Consider the following 25,702-nt stretch of genomic DNA (forward strand, 5'->3'; position numbering starts at 1 on the left):
CTGCACAGGCCGCTCTCATGAGGGAAGACAGCACACCATCTGTCCATTCATTAGTAGAAAGGTCATATTCGCCATACAGCTCTCCCAGACTCACAGCCTTAGGGTTCAGAGGGCACTCCTGGAGAGTGATCATAGGGCAATGATTGGAGGCAAAAAGTGTGTATGTAAAGAGTACCTTACATTGATGAGAGCTGAAACAAAGCAGGCACCGTGGCATTTACTTAGAGATAAATTTTCCAAAACACATTTTTGGCTGTGGAAGGTATGAAACCCGTGAGAAGTCACAGGTAGAGAATTAAATGGAATTAAGTAAGAAAAGGCGAAGGTGTTATTCACGGAGAAGGAGCGAGGCACAAACCAGAAATAGATATGCAGAGAGTGAGGTGTTGAGTCACAAGGGAGAGGAAGACAGGCAGAGGGAGAGAAGGGCTGTAAACAGACACCGTGGAGTGAGGGGCTGAGTCACAGATGGCACAAGAGGCACTGACTCCCAAACCGCAGAGAATCACACAGAAAGAAGTATGGGTGCGACTATGGGTACGAGTCAGATAAACACATCCGCACAAGAAAAGAACTGTGGCAATATATGTTATTGAAAGTCAGTGAGCAAAGGACGCAAAATAAGGGAAAAAGTGAGACAGAGAAGGGGTGATGAACAAGGATAAAAGCGCAAGATGAAGAGAGATCAAATGCGTGAGCATGGATACAGGGTAGACTGGGCTGGAAAAATCAATTTCAAAAAACAGGAAAAAACACCACGGGAAAGTAACTGTGCATACCAGTGCTACATTTCAGAAGTGAAGGCAACGAGCTGGAACTGCATGAATATCATTCGAGTGCAACACAGAAACACCAAACCCTTGTGACTATTTTTAACTGCAGCTGGGAGATGTGTGAGATGATGTGATGAGGGATGAAAGGAGGATATAGGAGGAAAGACAAAGATCCTGCTTCAGAGGCACGTTCAGTCACGCAAGCTGTCACAGCCAACTGGGGTTAGCTTCAAAAGGTGCGAGCTGAAGCAGGCGCTGAACACTGACACAAACACAGTGCAATGTGAACCTATACATTAGCCCTCGCTCCCAATGTTTACAGCAGGCTACCTTTACAAACAGCGCCTTTACAAATATTTAGCCCAAAACAGATAAATGACAGAAGCTCCTTTCACGTATTTCTTGCAAAGCCACACTAAGTGTACATTCGCTGTATGCTCTTTGGTTAAGCGACAAATGTGTACTACCCAAGCTCGTCTGTATCACAGCATCTTGCTTTGCTTATGGCTCAGAACAAACCTTATCCATTGAATACTATGGGGATCCCTGAAACCTTACAGTGTGTAGGAGTCAAAATTCACATAAACACATAAAACTAGCCACGTTATGGAGAGGATATAACTTCCTTCTTGTTATAGCTCCTATCCGAGTACCCATGCAGTGTGTGGGACTGATAAAGTTGCTCTAAGACAAGTGGTCAGTCATACTGACCCGGACGAGGTTGAAGCCAGGCTCGCCTTTGCGATGCATGGTGGTTAGGGTATTCTGCAGGATCTTCCATGTCACCGTCTTGCCGCAGCCCGTGCTGCCCACAATCATGGAGGAGTGGCGTGAGTTCTTGGTCTCATACAGCTGGATGACCTTAGTTATGGTGAAGGGGGTGACCTGCAAGCTGCTCTGCTGCAGCTCTTGCTCTATAGTCTTCTGCAGCTGAAGAGAAGACAAACACGGGGCGCTCTGCATTAGTGCTGGACAGACTCAGTGCTCAGCACTGCACCAGCCATGAGTGAACCCCCACTAACTAGGCTATTTACTTCTGTGAGCTCTCCTTACACATTTCAGGATATTTTAAATGACAAGCCATTCAAGGTAAATGTGTCATCTTAGACTTACCACATTTTTAGCTTTATAAAAATTTAAATATTGTCACATACCATCCAGAGAATGCTAATGATTTTTAACGACCAAAATAAAAACAGGGAAAAGACTTATGAAAGCTTCTTTGAACAGTGTTTTTAATCTTAACTTTGAACTTTTGAAACTGGAATGGAAAAAAAAAAATGTTGGTGGCTGTTTTCTGAAGCGAACACTCCTAGGAGCATGCAGTACATAACCAAATATGGTTTTCATCAAATGTCCAGGTGCAAAGCTTTTTTCTCCCCCAAGTTTTTAAGGAATTGTGGAACATGCACCATAACTCACTTGCAGTCAGGACAAAGTTACAGCACCAAGTCCTGTATCAACACTGTTGCTTGAAGAATGTCCAGTATCCCATCGTGGCTCTAACAACCTTAGTCTGGGGACTGCTTGTCAAGATAATCTGGTAATATTTAGTGTTTTTTTTCAAAGATTGACTTGAAAACGGAATATAGCCACCAGCTCTTAGTATACTTTCAAAAAGTTTGCACATTTGTTTGACTAAGGTAAACTGAGTCAAGCAGAGTTTTCTTCTCTGACAACAATTAATTCAAAATGTTTCCCTCCTAGAAATAAGTATGTAACTTGTAGTGTATAATAGATAGCCTACTGCCTGCTGCTCACATTTCTGCTTCAAAGAATGAGTGTGTAGCCAACGCTAATAACAGAAACTTTAATTCATCCAGACCCTGTGACTCTCAGCTGTGGTCCATATGATCCAATTGGCCCTGACCGTTCCTTTACCCAGGCCACATGGGGTAGTTGAGCCATACCTTGCCATAGTCAATAATGGGGGTTTCCACAGCAGGAAAGAGGTCCTGAACGATGCTGTTGAACAGTGGTAGGTCGACAGAGGTCAGCTTGGCAATATTCATGTCCTTCATAGACATAAGGAGGATCTGAAAGGAAAGCACGGGGACACGGAGAATTTCACTAAATCGGGGTTTGTGTATAATTCCATTTTTATAACAGTGTTACTGCTCTTCTTCTTTCCTCTGCCAGTCAGAGGGCCAGCTGGCTTCACTAACTTAAACCATGGCCTAAACATGCCAAGTGCGCCCAAGGGTGTTGGAGATTCTGTCCCGTAGGCCGTCTCACCTCCTCGTCAGCGACGTCAGGGCAAGCACGGCGCTTCTTGCCAGCATAGCGCAGCAGGGAAGTGAGAGCACGTAAGCCAAAGTCATAGTGATCCTGCTTAGAAAGCTGCTGCACAGCCAGTGAGTACAGTGTGAAGACCTTCTTTGCCAGGATCTGCAATAATGAGGGGAATGCTGAGGAAGGCACACACACACCAGCGTGCACAGATGTACCCATGCATTCACACAAACACACGTACGCATCAATTTCACATGAAAACATAATTATATTTAGCCAGTTAACTAAAAATGTCAGAATTTACTACGTCCTGCTCACACACACACACACACACACACACACACACACACACACACGAAATCACAAAGACAAACATGCTGTAAACAAGCTTTGGATAAACTGGCACATAACAGAAGAGTGGGAAGAGACTCATGCACAGAGAGACTCATGCATACACACATTCATACATTCAATGAGCCCTGGTGCACTACTGTGCAATGAGGAGCAGACAGAGGCCTGCAGCAAACACATTCATTATGTCTGCAGCTCACATGGTCAGTGGGCTGTTTTTAATGAGAGGATGTGGGCCTCACTGCTGCCTCAGGAACGTATTTCTGGAGGGATTTATAGCCAAACCCAGGCTAACCAGCCTCAGGCCGCCCAGCCTCCTCCAATGCCTGCATCCACATCCTGATCTGGATCCTTCAACAGCCTGACCCGTCCCTCACACTAATGCGGTACTGGACAGACCCATTTACCATGGTGTGGGAGAGCAAAAGTTCAGCTGCACAAAGTGAGTAATGAATGAACTCATTTCACACTGGGCTAGTACACGGTATCTTTGACACAGGACATTCCAACTTTCTGTTTTTACCAACAGCTGTGAATAATTAAGCAAGGAAACCCACCCCAGGAGTTAACAATTAATCTTGTATTGACACAAACTACATGTAACCTTGTAAAAATGCCTATTATTAAACAAATGCTAAATTATCAACAGGCGGTACTATATAATGAGCATCATTTATTACTTATATTTCATATTTAATGAAACTGTAAAACAAGAATCTTCTCAAATCAATATTAGCTTCTTACTGCAGAAAATACGTAAGACTTGTGAAATCACTACTACAATCATTTTCGTCATATGCAATTTGGGAGCCATGATATTTTCTGACAATTTTAAACTGTAATAAAAATGCCTGAATTGAGATTTCTCTGAAGGGACCAAGGTTACAAAAATAATTTAAATGCAGTTGTAAAGTATGCATTTCAATTTTTGAAAAAATGTGAACGCACCTCAAAGTGCTTTTTTTTGGACAGCTGTTGTCTTTCTGGGACAGTTAATCATAGTGAAGCTCAATATCTAGGGAAACAAAGATGAAACCTGGTAATTCCTCCATCTGCTTAAGATGGCATCATCAACCTTGTCTGCACAGCAACAGCAGGTGCAGTTCTATGATCTTTGGCCTTTTGCCTTTGCTTTTCAAATACAGTGGGTCCTCTACTTACAGATTTAATTGCGGCTGAGGGTTGGTTCATTACTCACAACATTTGTTAGTCAAACAGGACACAGAGTGGGCAAGGGGTTCATCACCAATTCTATAATTTGATTCCATTCTAATTCTATATGCAGCTACACAAGTCATGGATGTGGTGGTATTGGACTACAAGAATCACGTGTTTGAATCTCTCTTTTGGTAAAATTTACTCTTGTTTATTCTGAAATGTATGTTGCTTTGGAGAAAATCATCTGCTAAATGAATAAATGTAAATGTAAATGTCAGCAACATGATAGCTCTGTGCTTTGACAGGGTACAGAGCAGTGTAGCTGAGTGATTTTGAACCATTGCATATAAGAAAGTTCAGTAAAAAAGAATGGTCAGAGTTACAGCAGAACAATCACAATCTGTTGGCAAACTGGGTGAAGCTTTGGCGTGCAATTTGAATTGTATGCAAACTGTGTAAAAATAAATACTAAATTTTTCTCAAAAAAATCTGTAATCTAAAAAAGATTAATTGAAAGTAGGGGACCCATTACATTAATTCATTATTGACAATTTTCTCCAAAGCAACATGCAATGTTAAGCTACTTACAATGACATATCCATTTATGCAGCTTGACAACTTCACTAGAGCAACTGTTTAGGATAAGTACCTTACTTACAGTAAGAGGCCTAGAGCCAAGAACCGAACCTACAACCTTTAGATCTAAAGGCAGCAGCTCTAACCACTATGCTACTAGCTGACCCCACTGTATTAAGAATATTCATGTCTGGCTATATAGCTATGCAAACTCTGAATTCTTGTAACTGAAGATGTACAGCCCACACACACACACACACACTTTCTGAACCGCTTGTCCCATACGGGGTCACAAGGCCTGGGCGCAAGGCCGGAGGGGGAGGGGACACCAGTCCGTCGCAGGGCACCCCAAGTGGGACTTGAACCCCAGACCCACTGGAGAGCAGGAGCCAGTCCAATCCACTGTGCCACCACACCCCCCACACCCCCCACACAGCCCACCATATTTAAAGCAAATTAAAGATTTCATGCAATTTCTGGACTTAACTTCTCCCAACATGTTTTGATGCATTTCTCTCCTAGAACCCTTTAATCAAAGCCCTATTTAATAATGTCCAGCTGGTAATAAATGGAAAAATGGAGCCATCTGGGGGGCCCTCAGTGGTACCCATGCAGAATTGCTGGGAGCTTCTGAAAAGCTTAAAACACAAAAAGCTAAGTTTTATGTTCACCCAGTGATAAAGGCAAAAAAAACAGTGGGAAACACCTAAATGTGGAAGTCATAGAGGTGTAATGATCCTTTTCCCCACTGCATACCAGCTTTACACCCAATGTGAGAGGGGATGGTGATTACAATAAACACAGGAATGCAATAAATTGAGCAGCAGGGGTACAACTGTCTGAGTTCACTGTTAGCACCCCTTCGAAATCCTTTCATCAGATCAGTCTACACCCCCTTGCTACCAAGCTTCCCAGGACTTTCTGCTAATCCCCAGGCAGGCCAGAGGTTGACTGCAATGCTCTCTCCTATCCTACACCCCCCCCTTCCAGTATATACAATCCCACATTCCCAGCACTCTGACACCAGTCATCTCTGAATTCCTTCCTGGGTCAGATCTAAGAGGAGCTTCCAGTTTTTTCGATCCAGTAATTCTGGGAGATGTTCCAAAAACTCCCTTGTGACACATTTCTTTCGAGAAGACTGATCTCTGGAAAAAAGACTTCAACAGATGAGTACTGATCATGGATCAGTAGTGCAGATGGGGGTGAAGGGCTTTTCAATCCAGGCCTGCACCTAAAGCATCCTTCTCAGCTCTGCAGGTCTTGCAAAGCCTCGATAAGCTATTGTTCCTTGACTACGTAACAGTAGATTGATAGATTAGGTCCCTTTCGTGTCCCCGGGGGGAACGAGCATGCAGGGCTGCACAATACTTACCTTGCAATTGCTGAATCCCTCCCCGAAAAGAGTGATCTCAGCAATGAGTGTAGAGTCTGGTACCACCATGGAGATGGGTCGGAACATGGACTTGAGGTTGTCTGGCAGCTCTGTGCGGCCAGCATAACCTGGATGAAGAAAGATGTTGGGGTCAGGGACTGGCTTGGTGGATAGCAACTACAGCGGAAATCTCAGCTTTTGAGTAGCATTTTATAGATAAGTAAATGACAGTACTTAAATTAAAATAAAGGTAACAGGACATGGTTCTCTGCTGCTCTTGTCAACCTAAGGCAGGGATGGGCAAAAATTCCCCCCCCCCCCCCCCCCCCATCAGCACTGCTGTGACCAGTCAACCGCAGAAATCCCCAAACTACTATTAAAAAGAAATATATATCATTTCTTTAAGAATTATGATTTTATTAATATTATTTATATGTTTAATTTATTTATAATTGTTTTATTACATCACTTGCTGATGCTGAACTTAAAAAGGTATTTTACTTCATATAAAACTGAAATTTAGATTGTATTTTATATATTTAGAAAATTATATTATATATTTACAACCTTTTTATTAACCATGTTGTAATGCTACACATCAGTGACTTACCTAATAAAAAGTGAGAAAAGATTTTTGAATGATGTGAATAAATACATCAATAAACAATCGGAAGATTTACATTCATACAGTAATTCACAAACTTCGGAAATATTTATAATAATTTGGTTCACATAAATCAAGTTGGCCGCACATTTTTATGAAATTGACACTTAAACGGTCACTTACGGCATTGTGGCCATTGGCCAAGTGGTTGCACACCAGTAATTAAGGTAGTGATGGTCTTATTAAGGTAACTGGTGGGCTCATTCACGCTGTCTACATCAGGGTCCATCGTAATCACGTGTGTATGCCAATATACCTGAGTGTTCAGTGTCAGTATCACTACTCAGAGTAGTGTATGTGATGTATATCATGACATACCAGGGTTCATGGTGATGAAAATGCCACAGGACCACACCAAGCGGATCTCCCGTCCCTCAAAAACAAAGCTGGAAGCTCCAGCAGAGAGAGCCGACAGGATGGACAGAATCTGCTGGGCCACCACCGACAGCACCTCAATGTTGATGCGGTTGAATTCATCAAAACAGCCCCATGCTCCTGTCTGTCAACAAACAGACACAAACCTCACATTGTAACAGCAGTCCCATACCCCTGCCAATAAACAAACACACACCTCACAGAGCCCTAATGGTTCCGTGCCTCCACCTGCCAAAAAAAAGCAGTATGCCTCACAGTGCCGCAGAAGTCCCACACAACTGTCTATCAACACACATTTCAGAGTGTCACAACAGCCACATGTACCTGTCAACGGGTATTCACCTCACAGGGCAATAACAACTCGTACCCTTTGAGTAAGGTCACAAAGACCTGAGTATGAATGTCTCAACACATACACACAGTGGCTGAAGTCACTTGTCCCAAGCAGGGCCACAGCAAGCCAGGCAACACAGGGCACAGGGTTGGAGAAGGGACACACACCCAGGACAGGATACCAGTCCATCACAAGGCACCTCAAGCGGGACTCAAACCCCAGACCCGCCAGACAGCAGGACCCAGCAAAACCCGCTACGCCACTGTGCCCCCTGGCTCAACACACTATCTGTGTGAAGACATGTTCCACAGTGTCTGTGTATGTGCTGTATATTCTCAGTGTGTATAACTGCCTTATGTTGTTAAATGTGTTGCACAACGTATACCCATGTACTATGTTGTATGTCAACTGCGTGAACCTGTAAGTAGCTGTTCTGTAACGCCACTGTGTGCATCCATGTAGTGCAGTAGCTGCTCATCTGCAATGCGTAGTAACTATGTGGAATTGTGTTACTGTTTGTACGATTCAGATTTCATCAGTAGTACCTGTGCCAGACCAGAGTACATCCGACCCATCGATTTGAAGTCAAGGCCCTCGGAGCAGTTCACCACTATGACGTACATGCCCAGGGCTTTACCCAGGTCTTTCACCGTCTCTGTCTTGCCTGTGCCGGCTGGCCCCTTAGGTGAACCCCCTCGGTGCAGGTGCAGAGCTGTGGTAAGGGTCATGTAGCATCTGGGAGAACAAGGTTTACAGGTCTTTTCATTAACATGATGTTCAGTGATATCACTGTGAAGATAGCCGAGTAAGCTTTGATTACCCAAATACATTAATAATAATATACGAGTTCGGTATCATCTCTAAAGCTGGTAGGACACCAAGTCTCACTGAGCACAGCAGCACAGTATAATTTGTAAATGGTAACATGCGAAGGGGAATCAAAACCTGTTACCTGTCTGTGAGAGGAGTGATGACCAACCGGCCAGAGTTGCCCAGGTACTCATAGCCATACTGGAACTGTGTGTTTGTCTGTCTTATGATACAGTCGTCCACATCCTGATAATGCAGATAACTTTGTCTGAAGCGCAATTTTTCACAGTTACGTTCCTCATGCCAAACTATTTAGCTACCTAGTACAGCGCATCTGCCAGCTTACCTGTCTCAATGAGTCACTTTATTTAAGAGTGAGCTGTAGCCACATTCCACCATTCTGCACACATGTCTGCCCTTCAAGTCTGTGCAGCAGCAGGTACCACTCTATCGCGCCATACCATTCCCTTACCTTATCCCAATAGAGACGTAACTGGCTCAGCCACTCAAAGGAGCACACGTCAAGCCAGCCGCCTTTTATCAGCCGGTCAATGACGTCTCGTGCGTGCACCTCCACTGTGACCAATGCCACGATCTTCAGCCGCAAAATCTTGGATAAGTTGCCCCGGATCGCATCAGAATACCGATTGAGCATCCATACCTGCAGACCACATCAGAGAAACATTCCCATCCGCTGCATATTATTAAAGCATGTGTAGGATCCCAGCCCACAAAGAGCCTTTTCCTAAGGTAAGGCCTCTCCAAGTTGTTGTGAGTTCCATGTTCTACCCTTACCTGCTTCTTCTTCATGGTCTTGAGCGCTGTCTTGTCAGATGTCTCTTTGGTGATAACTAAGGACCTGGTGACATCTGTGGTCCACTGAATCTGGCTGGCAGTGATCAGCATCTTCACACATGTGAGCAGGACAGCAACACAAACATAGACACACAGCAGAAGACTAGTGAGATTCAAACAATTAAACAGTAAGATGCGGAGAAATACATTTTATTTCCATTTACTCATTTAGCAGATGCTTTTCTCTGAAGCGACATACATCCCAGAGAAAAATACACAAAAAAAAAAAGTTGCAGAGCAAGACATTAAAATATATAGATACACACAGAAAGTAAACGCAAAAACACAGCAAGGCACATTAAGATATATAACGAGAGAGTAATACAAAAACACATTGATACACAGCAACAAAACAAAGATATGTAAGCAGAGATGTACGCAAAGACACAGGCACAAAAAGATTTAAATTTCAACTGCTATGCAAGACGAGATGGCAACGTATTGATGGACTGCACACAAACCTGGCCTGGCCAGTCCTTCACCCACTTGTCCCGCTTCGCAGCCATCTTAGAAAGAGCCTGCCGGCAGTTCTTCAGGGAGTCCTTCAGTGTCCAGCGCATAGCTCTCTCCACATCACACAGCCAGGCCTAAGCGCCAACGACAGGTACACGCGTAAGTCCCTCAGTAGAGACCGTAAGACACAGCGGATACACTAAAAATGGCAGGACTGCGCCAGGAGGGGGCTAAACATAACTGAAAGGTGTGAGTTAAATTAGAAGCTGAGACTATGTGAGAAGAGCTGTTGTAAATACTCAATTACTTAAAAAAAACGTGCAACACCAATTAACTGATATTACGGTTCATCAGGTTATGTTGCTGCCTCGCACCTCCAAGACCATGGATCCATGTCAAATTTGGTGCAGACTTTACATGTTCTTTTTAAGGTTATGTGGGCTCAGGTGAATTATTAACTATGGAGTTGCACAGGCTGTTAAATCGGTAAATAAACCCATCTGTTTTTGCGTATACAAAAGTCCTGTGATGGCCTGTGACCTTAAGGTTTGGACTAACCTCCACTGGCCCCTCCAACTGCACAGGGTAGGTGAAGGCCACAAACTCCCCATCAGCTGAGAACATACCAGTGGCCTCTGACTTTGTGTTGGCAGCCAACTGTGGAGCAGAGGATTGCCGGTAGCACTATTTGTTTGGTATTTCCATTTCATTTTGTTTCACACATATTACATATAACATCTTAATGCATTTGAATATGACCACATTTGTGCGCATACTTGTTTACAGATGAATGTATATCGTGAATCTGTGTGCATTGGAAACTATATGATGCGTGTCTGCAAATGTGAATATATGTATGAGACATAGTTTGTTAGAGACTGTGTGTGTATCACTTTGTGCACCTTGTTGATCTTAAGGCTCTTGATGTTGTCAAAGCATTTCTTGAGGTGTGGCTGCACTGCCTCCGGGTGCCGGGACTGGCCCAGGATCTCTAGCAGGTCATCGTTGGATAGGAAGTAGAAACGGGGGAACAATTGCCTCTTGGTTTCTAGGTACATGTCCAGGGATTTCTGAATTTCCTCCAGCTTTTGGTTCATCTCTGACAGCTTCTCCAGAAGCCCTAGCAAAATGCGTAGGGGGAAGGAAGCATTTAGGTTGGAGTGAGAAAAACATGAATGATCATGTTTAAATTGACATCTGTTGTATTGCTGACTCACTGCTGATTCTCATATGAGAAAATGAAGTGAAACCTTACAGTATATGGAAATTAACAACCACTGATTACAACTGATTATAAGTCTGACACTTCTTCCTATCAGTGAAACAGACAGACAATGCTTTGGAACCATATGGAAGAAATACTACCGTATGCCATTATGTGGGACTGTCGCACAACTCTTTCTGTGTTTATCACCACAGGGATAAGTATTTTCCTGTCCTGTGCCATTACCTATGTGACGCACGTGTAATCAAGGTGGCTAGTCATGTAATGATTAGACCTGGTGGTGCAGGGTTTGTATCACACCTCCTATTGTAGTAACCTTGATCAAAGAGCCTGGCATTTACTGCAGTAAAACTGACATAACTGTATAAATGGGCAAATAATCATAAGCAGCTTGGTAGTAAAACCCAAGACCGTAATTTTATTGGTGAAAAGTACATCGAGTGAAGTTATAATACAAAATACAAAAGTGGGGCAGTATGGCAGTACAGAGGGTACCACTGCCACCTCACAGCACCTAGACTGTTTAGTCTTAATCTGTATGGAGTTTGCATGTTTCTCATGTCTATGAGGGTTTCCTCTCAGTGGCCTGCTTTCCTCCCACATTCTGACGGCATGCGTTTCAAGTGACCTGGAGATGCTAAATTGCCCGTTGTGTGTGGCTTTGTGCAGGTGTGTGTGGCTACACTGCGATGAACAGGCATGCTGTTGGGATGCTAGTCCATCACAGGCAATCACACATACTCATTCATTGACGAACAAAGGGCAATTTAGTCACAGTTCAACTGAAAAATATGTCTGTGAACTGTGGAAGGAAAGTCCAGTGCCCAGAAAAAACCCACATGAACTCAAGAACATGTAAACTCCACACAGACATAGCTTGATCCAAACCCATGTACAAATCATCTCAGAAACTGTAAGACACCAGCACTACCCACTGCTCCAATCATTGTTCATTTTAGGACTCAAATTAGTTAGGTACAGTGTAGCATAAACCTCAGCTATAAGGGCAGAAAGTCCCATTCCTCTCCTGCTTTATTTCCTCTACTGGGATTACTGTGTGTGTTCCTGCTACATACCAGGTTGATGTGTTCCTCTCAGGGCATTTCTGTCCTTGTTTAGATGATTCATGATGGCTTTCCAACTGGAGTTGACGTCATCAAACTCTGAAGACTCTCTAGGTAGCTGCTTCCTGATGTCTTCACCCAAGAAGATATTCTGAAGGAGAGAGATGAAGTAACAGAGGAGTACAGCCAACCCGACTCTGTATTTTGAAGAAAATAGGTATGAGTAGGTGCATGATTGTCTTTTGCTAGATACCTTGAAAATGTAATTGATGTGTTTCAATGTTTGTTCTACAAGTGGAATAGAAACAAACAGGAGTGCATATGGGTCTACTTCTAAGAATCCATTGTTAAGTGGGAAAATATGATTGTGTATAGTTGGCTATGTATATGATGACCAGGTACCTCTAAGTACATCCATTGTCTCTGCACAATGAGGATCATCTCGATAACCTCCAGCACCAGGGACAGACAGCGCTCCCAGTGGTCCACCTCTTTGTCAAAAGCACGCACAAAGCGGGATGCCTTCATTGTGGAGAGGGTGACCTGGTTGTCCTCCAGTGCCTGGAACACTTCTTCTGTACCCCTGGACATGCAGTTATGCACTATTACCATGACAACCTTGACCAGACCAGAAGTAGACGTAACGGCTGCAAATATAAGGAAAAACACACACTAAAACTTAACCATAACAACTACTGGATACAAGCCTGGAGTCAGTATTTACCACCACAAATTCATACAAATTCAACCATCATTAGAACTACACATAACCCTGGTTCTACGTAGTAGTATGAAAATAACTTGGTAAAAAAAATATCCACAACCAAGATAGGTACAACCAGAATTAATGGAGGTCAGATTTCACAACCATGAAAAACACAATTACAACCCTTGCTCCTGAAGATGTACAGCTGCCAGTTTTAGCTAACCCGTGTCATTCTTTGTTTCCTTTTCCTAAGGCTTTATTGCAGGTTTTCCTCTTACTGCACGATGTCAGACTGCTTGGGGACCTCCCTTTCTCTGTGCTCCTGGTAATGCAGGCAGAGACAGAAAGGGGTGCAGAGTGGCCTGCAGGGTACTGTGGCAACATCCCCGTTCGGTGCGTACTTGTTTCCATGCCAACAGCAACTAGTGCCCGGCGCACACGTGTGGAGCACATATACGGTTCCAGCGCGAGCAGCAGAGATGGCTTCTTTTCCACTGCTGCCTGTCTGAGCCCCACCCACTGCTTTACCTGCACATCCACTGTGCCCCTCTAACTGCATTTGTTGCATGGTTTTAGGAAAAGCATCAGGCCACCACCACTGCTGTGCAAAACATTGCTGAGAAATGTGCAGCTTTTATTAAGTCATCATTAATACACTAAGAATATCAGTGGGGTTATTCCAAGGATGTTGTGCTGGGAGGAATCAGGAAGCGTTGCTGCTCTTTTCACTTACTTCTCTGACAGCACTCTGCATAATAGCCCCAGCTGGATTCAACAAAGCAGCAACATAAAGGGCAGGGTAACCCTCCTTCAGAGAGCAGACGAGAAGATGTCATGGCGGTGAGAGCAGTGAATGCCAGCCATTCGAACATATCAAAAAAAGACAACCTCCCCGAAACACGTACCATACCCTTAAGGGAGGAGAAATTTTTCAAAAAGCAGCACTTGACCTCCAGTACGGCTGGACTGCAAGCGAGGGCTGCGGTTCACCTCCACGGCTCGCTCAGCCGCACGCTGGGCCAGAGCCGCATAGCAATTACACACAAACAGTTCGCCCGTGCTCGCAGGGGGAGGGCATGGAGGCCACTGCTGGATCTATCTCCTTAGAAAAGGATGAATGCATGGAGGGAATGACTCAAGGCTGCAAAACATCCACTGTTACCCAAGTTCATTATATCACAGGAAGAGAGACATAGCTGACCCTGTAGCGCTGCTCCTCTCCCTCTGTTAGTTCAAGGTTGTCCCCTCATCGGTGCATGTAAGCACTTGTGTTTCCAAGTCCGTTTGGACATGGTCATTGCGCCTCTGGATGGGTATATACTATGTAACGCACGTGTGAATGTGTATTGCGCGCTTTCTGTCTGTATGTGCAAATACTGAATGCTCTGCGCAAGAAAAAGGAAGAAGGACTTAAACAGAAAGCAAATCAAAACAAATCAGTCAGAAACACATACCCAAGAGAAACAGAACAGAAACAAACATACAATAAAGTACACAAATGTAAAGCCACCCACACACCTTAACATATACACATATTTTTAACATGCATAAAGACACACATCTTAAAACACACACACACACACACCTGAAACCTTTGCATACACACACAAAGTTTAAAAATACAGTGAAACAATTTATGCAGTGCGCACATAAACACATGCAATGAACTAGATGCCTACGAGGGAAAACATTCAAGAAGCATCATATTGCAAAAAAAATCCCTCTGCTGTGTCTGAAACTGAAGAAAGGCACTGGGAATAATTCCAAACCTCAGAACAGACTCCAGTGTGTAGTTTGTGTATTTGTATATTTGTGTGTGTGTGAGCGAGAGGGATAGAGTGTATATGCCTGTCAATTCTGGCTTCTTTTCCCCTGCTCTTCATTGGATGACGAGTTTATCAAATTGAAATAAAACCAAGCATCCCCGTTTCCCCCATGTTTACTAAGACACCGTCTGGTTTTAACATTCCCTCATCTACCCAATCAGTTGGGCTGGCTTGGATACTAATTGAATTGGGCTGGAGGTCTAATTCTAATCTGCAGCAGATGGCCTGGGCATTCCTGCGTTCTCCAACTACAGGCACCATATCTCCCCACCATTGGGCTCCCTGTGAGGAGGGCAGCCATCTACACCTACACTAGGTGGCAGTGTTGCACTTTGTGACTTTTTTGAAACGCAGCCGTAATTAAGACTCAAATCAATAGCATTAATAACAGGTTCAGCTCTACCTGTCTTACATTTTTAAGCTCTGGCACAGGATCCGGAAGTACATGCATCACGCAATCTTAACTGACATAAAACGATCTAATTGACACTACATGAAGTACTTCTTCCTTAGCCAAGCCACATTCTCTTGGATCTTTTAGAAGGCAAGCTGTAATGCTGTTAAACAAAAGCTTCAGAATGTGCAGATGTGGCTCAATTCAAAGTGCGTGTGAACAGTATATTCTACACATTCTTTGCGAGAAGGTGCGGCATCTGTGTCCTTGAGAGGATGAATCTGTGAGAGGTAATTCCAAGTGATTTGTTGCGCCACGATGCACAGCATGTCCAGGGTGTCTGTCGTTACCAAGAGCACAGTAGATCCTGCACTTCAGGGCCAATTACAGGCCGACGCAGAGCCGCAGAGCCGCAAAGCCACAGAGCGCTCGTTCGGCCCCCACCGCCCCGAGCACGGCAACTCGATCTGGCCGCCTTCATTAGCTCACTTATTACTGGATTTCCTCTCCGAATCAAACTTTTCAAACTTCACATTTCAAAAAAGTTTAATCTTTTCATCTGCTGCCCAACAGCATCATCAGTGCTACCAACATGAATAATTTTCCTTCACAGAAATAACACAAAATCAGCTGTTGACACGTGCAGTAACCTGCCGTTAGTTCATGTGTGGCCTGAAGACGTACGTTGCGGAGTCCTTGCTACAGAAAGCACGACACAAGGTGCTTGCGGCGACGAAAAGGAAATCATCTCAACGTGAGGAATAAAGACTTGGAGAAGATGAAAAATGAATCATACATACGTGCAGTACCCCTGTGATTGTGGCCACATCTGTAAGAGGGTGGAAACCCAGTAGCATAAAAAGGAAAAGAAAAAACTAAGGATGAGAGTAAGAGGGGGCACTTCTAAGGGGAGGCAGAGAGAGAAGACCTGATGGAATTTCTCTGCCTACACAAATCCCCATTTTAACAGGAAGCCGGATTCATCAAGAAACACATCCTGTGCCGAAAACAGGGATTTGCGGCTCTATAAATAGGCGTGGAGATTGGCGTGTAAAAAAGGGGCCTCTCTAAGCCCTGCCTGGCACACGGCGCCTCTGCGCAGCGACCTGACGGGCACTCGCAGGTGGGCGAACGCCAGCGTGACACTCGCAAGAGAGCTGACAGCCTCAAGAACGGAGGGACGCCTTTATTCCTGACACATTTCGACCTGCGCACCGCTCGCAGGCTTAAACCTGCGTTTAGCAACCCAGTCACACACACAAGCAGCCACACATGCATACACACAGACAAACATGCACATGCATGTGCGCATAGGAGGTTACAAGTCTGTATCCAGAAAACTAAGTAAAACTGCAACTAAATGTACTCGGATGGAACATTCATTTAAAAATTATTACAGAGGACGTGCTTATTTAAAATGGCTCGCGGGGAAAAGTTTCATTGTCAAAATATGTTAATTTTGTAAATGCCATATAGACTAAGGACTTTGCCACAGAATTAAATGACACCACATTTCAGTGCTCTAAACACCCTGTGCGACGTCGTCTAGGGAGGAAAACTTTGCAGGAAATTTAGAGTGCGCAAAAACGGGAAAAACAGCCAACGCACTGACACAAATAACACAATTATTTCTTGATTTTAAATATAAATTTTCTTGTTTATCACGATGTATTTTCTCAGTCAAATAATTTTCAGTCAATAGCTTTTGTGCATTTTAGAGAATTAACTATGAATGACCATGCACACCTAAGAAAAGTACAAGTGTAGTAAAATTAATCTAGAAAAGTGCACAGCTAAAGTGAGTTACATAGCCATTCGGTTATGAAAATGTTTTCTAGAGGTCCACTTAGGACTTATTTCCCAAAGCAGTAGCTAACATCTTGTGCCTGCACATATAGCACTGAGGAGGAACCCCCGTGTTCCTCACACACACACACACACACACACACACACACACAATTTTCTGAACCGCTTGTCCCATACGGGGTTGTGGGGAGCCGGAGCCTACCCGGCAACACAGGGCATAAGGCCAGAGGGGGAGGGGACACACCCAGGGTGGGACGCCAGTCCGTCGCAAGGCACCCCAAGCAGGACTCGAACCCCAGACCCACTGGAGAGCAGGACCCAGTTCAACCCACTGCGCCACCGCACCCCCCCGTGTTCCTCGAACCCTCTAAATCAATACAGCAGCAATGTGGTAATGCTGCAGTTGGAGTAATGGCAGGAACAGGATCCTAATACATAACACCTCCATTAACAACTGCATAATACCTCTTTTGTCAGACTGCTACCATCTCTAAGTACAGGAAGCAGTGCATTTCAGCATTTAATTCTGAAAATGAATTTTGATCTGAACATGTTGTTGATAAAAGATGTCCTAGATTCTGAATCTCACTTTTCTACAGTACTCACAAACTGCTAAACTCAGTTCAAACAGTCGCCGACTCATGCTTGTACTAAGCGCTGGCGAGGATTTTGAAGGGTTGCATCAAAGTGACCTGTCCTGGCATGCCACACCACATGCTGATGTAATAATTCATCCCTCTATGCAGATGTTCTGCTAACAGCTGACGCTTAACCTCTGGGCTCATCGACTTCCTTCAGTAAAGCTCACCTCAGTCTGTAGTGACCCTTGTCCTTGTAGGGGACAATGTCCAGGACAGTCTCTTCCCATGTCTTCACTATGCCTTCCAGTGACTGTAATGTTGAAGAAGAGTTAAACCTTAACAGATGGAAGCACTGCTTATGCACAAATGCCTCTGTGACATCAAGGGTACGGTTGCAGTCCAAGCACTTCACCGGAAGCGATCTATAATGTGCTCAACAAATTTAAAGCAAACTGTAGATCGAGATGATGGATCTGAACATTCAGAGACTCAAATCAGAACGCAAAGAGAAGAGCTTTGTTCATCTAAGAAACGGAGAGAAAAGCATCAGTCTTTTTCCTTGTTCATTTTTCATCATGACTTCTCAATGAACTGGCTTTCTCAAACATTTATTCCTGGCGCTATTCAAACAAATCCTTGTTATTATAACCTCAGCGAATACAGTCCGCTGTTTGGGAAAAGTAAAATAAATGGCTGGGTATGAAACTGCCTGCGATAGCCAACTGACGGGCTGACAGGCCTGCTCTGGAAACCGGCCGAGTGTATCCTCCTGCCCTGGGACATAAGGCGTTGTATCTGGAACAAATTAAACACTGTATCGATTTCCCCTCCCCCTGCCAGAGCTCGTAATTCAGCCTCAGCCCAGGAGCGGAGATGATGCCAGAGCTAAGAGGATGGGCATCTTCCAGCACAAAGCTCATGTACGGTCAGAACTGTGCCACAACTGGGATCAGAAAGACTTCCTCTTACTTTGGTACTCTTAAAGATACTCAATTCACAATGACTGAAGCTTCAGAAATGTGATGAAGTACAAGGGGTTGTGTACCTGCTCAATGGACAACTCTTTGCTGGCGGCAGCTGAAATCTCGCTGATCTTTTCTGCATGCTGCTCCAGGCCCAGGGCCACGATCTTCTCTAGAGTGAAGTCTGGACCAGTTTGATCAAATGGAGACTGCACCTCAAATTTGATCTGATTCCAGTGCCTGGTAACAATTCAGCAAAGTGAAAGCTCACCAAGAGGTATACAAGAGTGAAGTGGGGTAGAGAAGCAGAGTGGTGAGGTGTGAATAAGCAGTGAAGGGAAGATGGAGAAAGAATAATGAGAAGTGGAGAAGCAGACAGGCATGGAGTTTGGAAGAGTGGTGACTAACACCATAAACTGTTGTAGAACTCTCCACGCATGGGAGAAAAACCTGTGAAATGTGTATTCTGTGTTCCTTCTTCATTCAGCTAGACTCAGTTCAATCCTGCCTGTATTCTTCGCAGTTTGCGGGCAGCACCGAAGTGGACTTTAATAACATTACATCACTGCTGTAATTCCTACAGGAATTAACAGACCTTGACTTCCATGGATTAATATCAAAATATTAGCGACTGAGCTGGATGGGCTCTTGTTCTGGAAGGCTTGAAATAATGTGAGATTTGTAATAAAGCTCCTAACCAAAAACAACACAGTTCTGTAAATTCTGTTTACATTCCAAGATCTTATGGGCCATACTGTATTTCCAGAGTGCACACAAAGATATTTCAACAATTAGACTTAAGGAGCAGTTTTCAGAAGAACGCTAAAAGTACATATTACAGTGCATGCTGAGCCCTACAGTCCAAGAAATGTGTGGTTCATTATGCCAGTAATGGACTGTCTGGGAGTTAAACAAAAGCAGAAGCATTAATGGCATTAATTAGTCTTAAGGACAGTGGAGGTCTGAAATGGGGTTGAGTCAGACCACAAGTTGGTTGCTGTTTCAGCCCCACCTAGGCACCTAGGCACCTGTGCCTTAGTAATTTAGAAAAGAACAGCTCACACACTGTGGGACGTGCAGTGTGTAGGACAGTCAATGACTAGGAGCCTCAATCAGAGAACTGCATACCCTGCACACCCTGTTCATTATATGGCTTCTTGGGGCTGTACTGGAAGAGCATAGTGCACAGTCATGAGTGACAGACGTTAAGCTGAATAATTCAGGCCAAAAGCAGAAAAAATATGTACAACATAAAGAACTAGGGCCCACCTGTCCCTCATGGCTGGGTTTCTCAGGTCAGTTATGAGTGGAATGGTCCTCTTGAACTGTTCAATCTTGGTCTTAGTTGTTTCCACAATTTCCCATTGCTTACACTATGAGCAAAACAAAATATTAGAATATAATAGCAAAAAACATCATGCCCGCACTGGCATCCAGGTCAATGCGAGCTAGCATGGACCAATGGGGGCAAGCTCGGGAGCCACATGCCTTCAGTTCACGGCTCAGCTTATGCAGCTCCTTGAAAAGGGCCTGGGCTGTGTTCTCCATGCTTTCCGTCTCTAGTGCAACAAACTGCCCCGCTTTCCATTCATCCCAGTGGGCCTCCCACTGTTGCGCGATCTGCCACACCTGCTGGAGGTAGTCCAGGTCCTGGGGGAAGACAGACAAGCAGCAGGAGAAAGCAAAAGATAGATGGTGAGAGATACATAGAAAATATCTCATACAAATGAGTAAGGTTTCTCTGCAGGCAGACACAGAAATACCCAAAAACAGAGCAAAGCTGCAAAAGGCGCTGGAAAATATTTGCTGCTGTGGAAGCCGTTCTGAAGCCGTGTCTTAGGGCGGCTGAGTCACAAATGAGTGGGCAGATAAATGTCATTGCCTGTAAACCTGGACCAGTATGGGAGCCCTTTAACCAACCACATGAGGCCCTACTGACCTTCACCAAGCTCTGGATGTCTTTAGAGAGGGGCTGTTCGATCTTGAAGATGCTCAGGCCCTGGCGAATGGTGTCCTCCTCCTGCTTCAGGCTCTCAAGCTGAGTGCGTATGATAGAAACCTGCTCCAGAGCACACTGTGACGTCACAGTGCTGGTGAATGGACCTGCACAAACACCAGCAAGTTACACACCTTCAGTTACACACTCAAAGACATACAAATACACGGCCACACATATCCAGAAAAGTGTAAACTATACACAAAAACATGTTTAAATATCACCGCGGGGACTTCACACTGAGTCGCGCCAGGACAGAAATGTGGGGAAACAGGGGTCAGTGGCTACTACAGTAATTAAAGCCATAGCCTTTCACTCAAAGGACTCAGGTTTGAATTCTGCTCCTGCTGTAGTATCTTTGGAGATATCACTTGCAAGTAGCTTAGTGTGCAAAGATAACACTAAGTTGATTTAGAGGAAATCCTCAACCAAATCAATAAATAATAATATCAATAAATCTTACTAACCACAATAAAAGTGGAAAACATGGAAGCGTCTGCATTTTTACATTACATACATTTACATTTATTTATTTAGCAGACACTTTTCTTCAAAGCGACTTCCAATGAACTTCATGTAGTGTTATGAGCCCACACGCCTTATTCACCAAGGTGACTTACACTGCTAGATACACTGCTTACAACGGGTCGCTCATCCATACATCAGTGGAACGCACACACTCTCTGTCACTCACACACTATGGGTGTACCTGAACAGCACGTCTTTGGACTGTGGGAGGAAACCCACGCAGACACGGGGAAAACATGCAAACTCCACACGGACTGAGTGGAGATTGAACCCATGTCCTCTCACACCACCCAGGCGCTGTGAGAGAGCAGGGCTGTTTTTTTGTTTTATAGTATGAAGAAACATTTCTTCGAAGCCTCCCCAAAATGCTTTTTTTTAGGACTTACTATCCAGGCGGGAACAGTCTCCTCTAAATGCATGAAGTTGTGTACAAGTAAGGGCTAATATCCACGTACTTCACATACCAACATGCTCACTCAAGGACACAGCTTGCATTGGACTCATAGCATATCCTTACATCTGCTTACATTAAGGACCTTATAACTGGAGAGAAAGAGAAAGAACGGGCAAAGGATGAGGGGGATGGAAGAACAAGCTCTACCGCAGCGCGTGTGACGAGCAGCCTGGCTGTTGCTGGGACGCCATGCAGGCTGCCAGCTCTGCTCACGGACCACGGGCTCCCACAGTCCTCTCTGTCGCACGTCAGCTTTGATTTACGAGATATCTGATCTTCAGTACGCGCTCTCCTCCACTCGCTCGCGCTCACTGTTATCGATGGGTGGTCGCCGCTTTGAAGCGCGACAAGGAGGGAGCGGGAACGTTAACACTTGTCTGCTTCCACTGAGTCTCTTTTGTTGCATTTTATTCGTGTTTTATAATGAAAGATTTTTTTCTTACTAATATACCCCCTTGCTGATTCACATAGAGCTAGCTACTTACAGTAAATGAATTTAAATCATAGTCGTGAATTGTGAATAAGCTGATTCATATATAGGGGACATTGTGACAGACCAAACTTTGCGGAGAGAATTTGACAATGACGATATCAGACAGGCACTGTGAAACACCTGTTCCTTGTTTCCGAAGGAGCTGTGCGCCAATGCAATGCATCTGCTTACAGTACTCGTCATCAGACCCCTGAAAAAATGCAATTTAACAGACTCCAGGCTTTGTTAAACGAACACACAGCTCGTGCCTAAAACTTAATATCAAAAAGGTACAACTGTACAATCTTCAAAACTTGTTTAGATGCAAGTGTGGAAACCACAGGGAAAAAACCTAATTTGATTTTTGCATCATGAAGACAGCCTATACCCCTTACTGTTCATAAGAACAAAGTGACAGAGAGTGGGGGGAGAGAGCCAGAGCAAGGAGATAGCGAGGGAAAGGAGCAAACCGTAGGAGATGAGGGAACGGAAAGTAGGACAAGAGGTTTGCCTACTTTGATATATTCTAGCACAGCGTGTCTTTGTTTCTTATTGTGAGGTTAGAAAACAGGAGCATCTGCGATGTAATTTCTGAAGGAAAAAGGGAAAAAAAAACAAGAAGCGCCTAAGACCACTACAGAGCCTTGCAGATGTAGCAATGCAAGCAGCACACATCTCCAGTATTAATAAAGGCCCAGTTTTTTTTTTCCTTTTTGGATCATATACACAACAAGCTTTATATAACAAAGGTACAGGGGGGTTGGGGGGACTCTGTGCAAATGTCAACCATGTGTGTTCTTAGAATGCACCTTCTAGTACAGACTGGTAACAGCCACCAGTGTTCAGAAAAATACCAATGCATGACACGGGGACAGAAAGGAGAAAAGACTGCAATTAAGAGACTTGAACTGCACCAAGGTTACAGACATCATCACACAAATGTCACACCAGTGGATATCTGTATATAAATGTGTGTTTATTTTGTGTGTGTGTTCAGCTGGTGTATAGATGACTGACTCATTGTACGTAGTGTATCTAGCGCTGTAAGTCACCTTGGGTGAAAAGGTGTGGGCTGATACTACAACACGGTGCTCATTTGAGGTCGTTTTGGAGAAAAGTGCCTGCTGAATGAATAAATGTAAATGTCAATAAGCACCAGATCATGGATCTTTCAGAAACTGTGTGAAACTCTGTGTCCTCCACCTCCATCTGCCGGTCAGGCAAAGCCATGGAATAAGAAACATTAAAAGCCAGAAACGGAAGGCATGTCTATGGTAATGTCCTTGATGGCAAACCAGCAACGGGATGGGAACCTGAACCTGGAAGTGTCCTGAAATCCTGAAAGCAGCTCAACTGAGTCTTAACTGCCTGATTGTTAGCACGTGTCTGTTTCTGTATGTACACAGTGAGAGATGTGCTCTACAGGTTACTATTTTGGGAATGGAAATGAACGTACACTGCCAGCCTGTACTTCCCATAAAAATCTTTGTGAGAAGTGAACCTATTTTCCATGGCTCGTCATAGCCTGTAACTGCCAAAGTGTGAGCAATATGAAGCAGACAAGTAACCTGTGGAATAGAAGTCCTGCGTGGTGGCCTGCATCTTCTTCTTGAACTCATCCGCTGAGAAAAGGAGGCTGCATTTAAACCTGTCCTTGTGCTTCTTCAGCATTACGTCACTGTCAATCAGGACCTGCTGGAACCCTACCCAATCTCCATTCAGGGATTCCAGCCTCTCTTGCACCTAGGAAAAGGAAAAAAATACCGACTCAGCATTCTGTTTAGTGGGCTTATGTATGAATGTGTGGGCACGTGTGTATAAATGACTTACATCCTGGTCCACAGTGACCTCATATTTTTCCAGTATGGCAAACTGCTCGTGAATGGGGGGGATCTGGTTCTCAATCTTGGCCAGGTCTCCCTGCAGTGTCTCCAGCAGCTTCAAGCTCTCCCCGAGCTCTGCTAGGTTCTGAGGGGGCTGGCTCAGCCTGGGTGACACACACACAGCAAGCCAGTATGCAACAGAGAACCATGAAAACACACACACACACACACACACACACACACACACACACACACACACACAAACCCAAGCAAAATGTAGCACATAGCCACATGTATATACCCAGCCAATATATAACAAACACACATGCAACCAATAAGTACCATAGCTCAACTGGCCAGTAGTTAACAAAGTCATGCATACACTCTGTGAGGACAAATATACCACACAGACTATCACTAATATAAAGTCAGTATGTAACATTCAAATACACCCACAGACACTGCCAGAGCGCAGATTACATACAGAAACACACTCAATCACAAAGGAAGCATATGAATACTAGTCAGATGGTGAAAGTGTGGCTGTGTCCCTACCTATTGGCGTTGTCCTGCAGAAAATTGTGCAGTTGGCATAAACGCTCGCTGGCCATGTGGCTGAGCAGCTGTGTGAACTTGGCCTGCCACTCGCTACAGTGCTGCACAAGGGAGAACTTGAGTGGAGAGCAGTCCAGTTGCACAAACTGCACATTCAGCACTGTCTCCTCTTTCTGCACGTTGTTCGCCACCTCTGTGTACCTGGGAGACATAGAATTGTACTGATCAACAAATATTCACTTTCAAGACAAGTTCATACGATAAAATGAAAAATACTTTCTTTCCTCAACCTGTTTTATTCTCACTTAGTCCCAGTTTTGAGGAAACAAATGAGAACAGTCTCAGACCGATTCTGTAGGTAAGTCATACTGAAATGCATTATGACCAGTGTCCAACCCCACAGCGTTTCTACAGCCTGCAAGAGACCTGGCAATGTCTGCATCGAAGGAGGATACAGGAGGGTTGAGCCGCTGGTAGCGGCGGATGAAGGCATCCTTGTTAATCTCCCAGATCTCTCGATGCTTCTCCCAGGTCTTGAGGTAGTTGTGCACATGTGTCGCATTAGTAGTCATTCCTGCTGCAATGGATGCCTGGATCTTACATATTTCCTCGTCTTGCTCTGGGGGCGGGGAGAAATGAAGAATGGGGCAAATCGAGGCATCTTTCTTTGGTACGTGCTCTGCTTTGTTCAGTCCATGGAACAAGCACGATCAAGGACTGACTGTTCCTGTTGTTCTCAGCTGGCTCTTTTGGATCTTGACTAATGTGTTACTCTAAAAGTTGCAGGACTCTGAGAGAGAATGAGGAGAGGGAAGTAACGAAGCTAAAGCTGCTCATAGGAGTAGCAGGACGACAGACAGACCGATAATGGTATGAATTGGCTTCCTCTGGGACTTTTGCTGAGTTAGCAGGTCAGGCAAACGCTTGAACTCGGAGACAGTCGTGACCAGCTGGCTACTGATGTTGTTCACTATTTGGGCCAGTTTCTGCAGGGTGGGGGAAAACTCCACCTGGGAGTCACACACAAACATATCAGATGAACACGAGTGCAAAGGTGGGATACACACAGATATACACATCCAAACATAGACAGGGACATAGCTTAAAGGTCCTCCACAACATAAAGTGTGTTTTAAGTATGTTCATATAATAGGGTTGAAGAGAGACATTTAACCTTCCGTTCCGCAGAATATTCTGTTTTGTACGAGCTGAGATGAAAGTGTCTAGGTTGCTACTGAACCCTCTGCATAAGTTTATATCAGAGTACCAGTCAAACGTCTGAGAATATCTGAGCAACCTGAGAGGCACTTGAAGTGCAAAGAAGCACAAGTGTCCTACATCTCTGCGAATTCCT

The 25,702-nt window shown here is 44.4% G+C and overlaps 1 protein-coding gene across 1 annotated transcript in view; it reads right to left on the reverse strand.

The window, feature by feature from the left end:
• The window catches only part of dnah2 (dynein, axonemal, heavy chain 2), an 84,752-nt gene that overhangs the window by 38,031 nt on the left and 21,019 nt on the right, over positions 1-25,702 (reverse strand). The window contains exons 19-43 of the mRNA XM_018744434.2: positions 25,211-25,358; positions 24,775-24,967; positions 24,349-24,549; positions 23,801-23,957; positions 23,539-23,713; positions 20,460-20,623; positions 20,009-20,170; positions 19,790-19,893; positions 18,604-18,760; positions 17,786-17,868; positions 12,648-12,828; positions 12,258-12,396; positions 10,859-11,076; positions 10,515-10,613; positions 9,965-10,090; positions 9,444-9,554; positions 9,121-9,309; positions 8,791-8,894; positions 8,384-8,573; positions 7,448-7,628; positions 6,466-6,593; positions 3,009-3,161; positions 2,684-2,809; positions 1,485-1,703; positions 1-118 (exon numbers count right to left, since the gene is read on the reverse strand). Coding sequence (XP_018599950.2) covers positions 1-118; positions 1,485-1,703; positions 2,684-2,809; positions 3,009-3,161; positions 6,466-6,593; positions 7,448-7,628; positions 8,384-8,573; positions 8,791-8,894; positions 9,121-9,309; positions 9,444-9,554; positions 9,965-10,090; positions 10,515-10,613; positions 10,859-11,076; positions 12,258-12,396; positions 12,648-12,828; positions 17,786-17,868; positions 18,604-18,760; positions 19,790-19,893; positions 20,009-20,170; positions 20,460-20,623; positions 23,539-23,713; positions 23,801-23,957; positions 24,349-24,549; positions 24,775-24,967; positions 25,211-25,358 — 3,826 coding nt within the window. The remainder of the gene's footprint in view (positions 119-1,484; positions 1,704-2,683; positions 2,810-3,008; positions 3,162-6,465; positions 6,594-7,447; positions 7,629-8,383; positions 8,574-8,790; positions 8,895-9,120; positions 9,310-9,443; positions 9,555-9,964; positions 10,091-10,514; positions 10,614-10,858; positions 11,077-12,257; positions 12,397-12,647; positions 12,829-17,785; positions 17,869-18,603; positions 18,761-19,789; positions 19,894-20,008; positions 20,171-20,459; positions 20,624-23,538; positions 23,714-23,800; positions 23,958-24,348; positions 24,550-24,774; positions 24,968-25,210; positions 25,359-25,702) is intronic.

The sequence above is a fragment of the Scleropages formosus genome, chromosome 13 (genome assembly GCF_900964775.1).
Source record: "Scleropages formosus chromosome 13, fSclFor1.1, whole genome shotgun sequence".
Lineage (NCBI taxonomy): Eukaryota > Metazoa > Chordata > Actinopteri > Osteoglossiformes > Osteoglossidae > Scleropages > Scleropages formosus.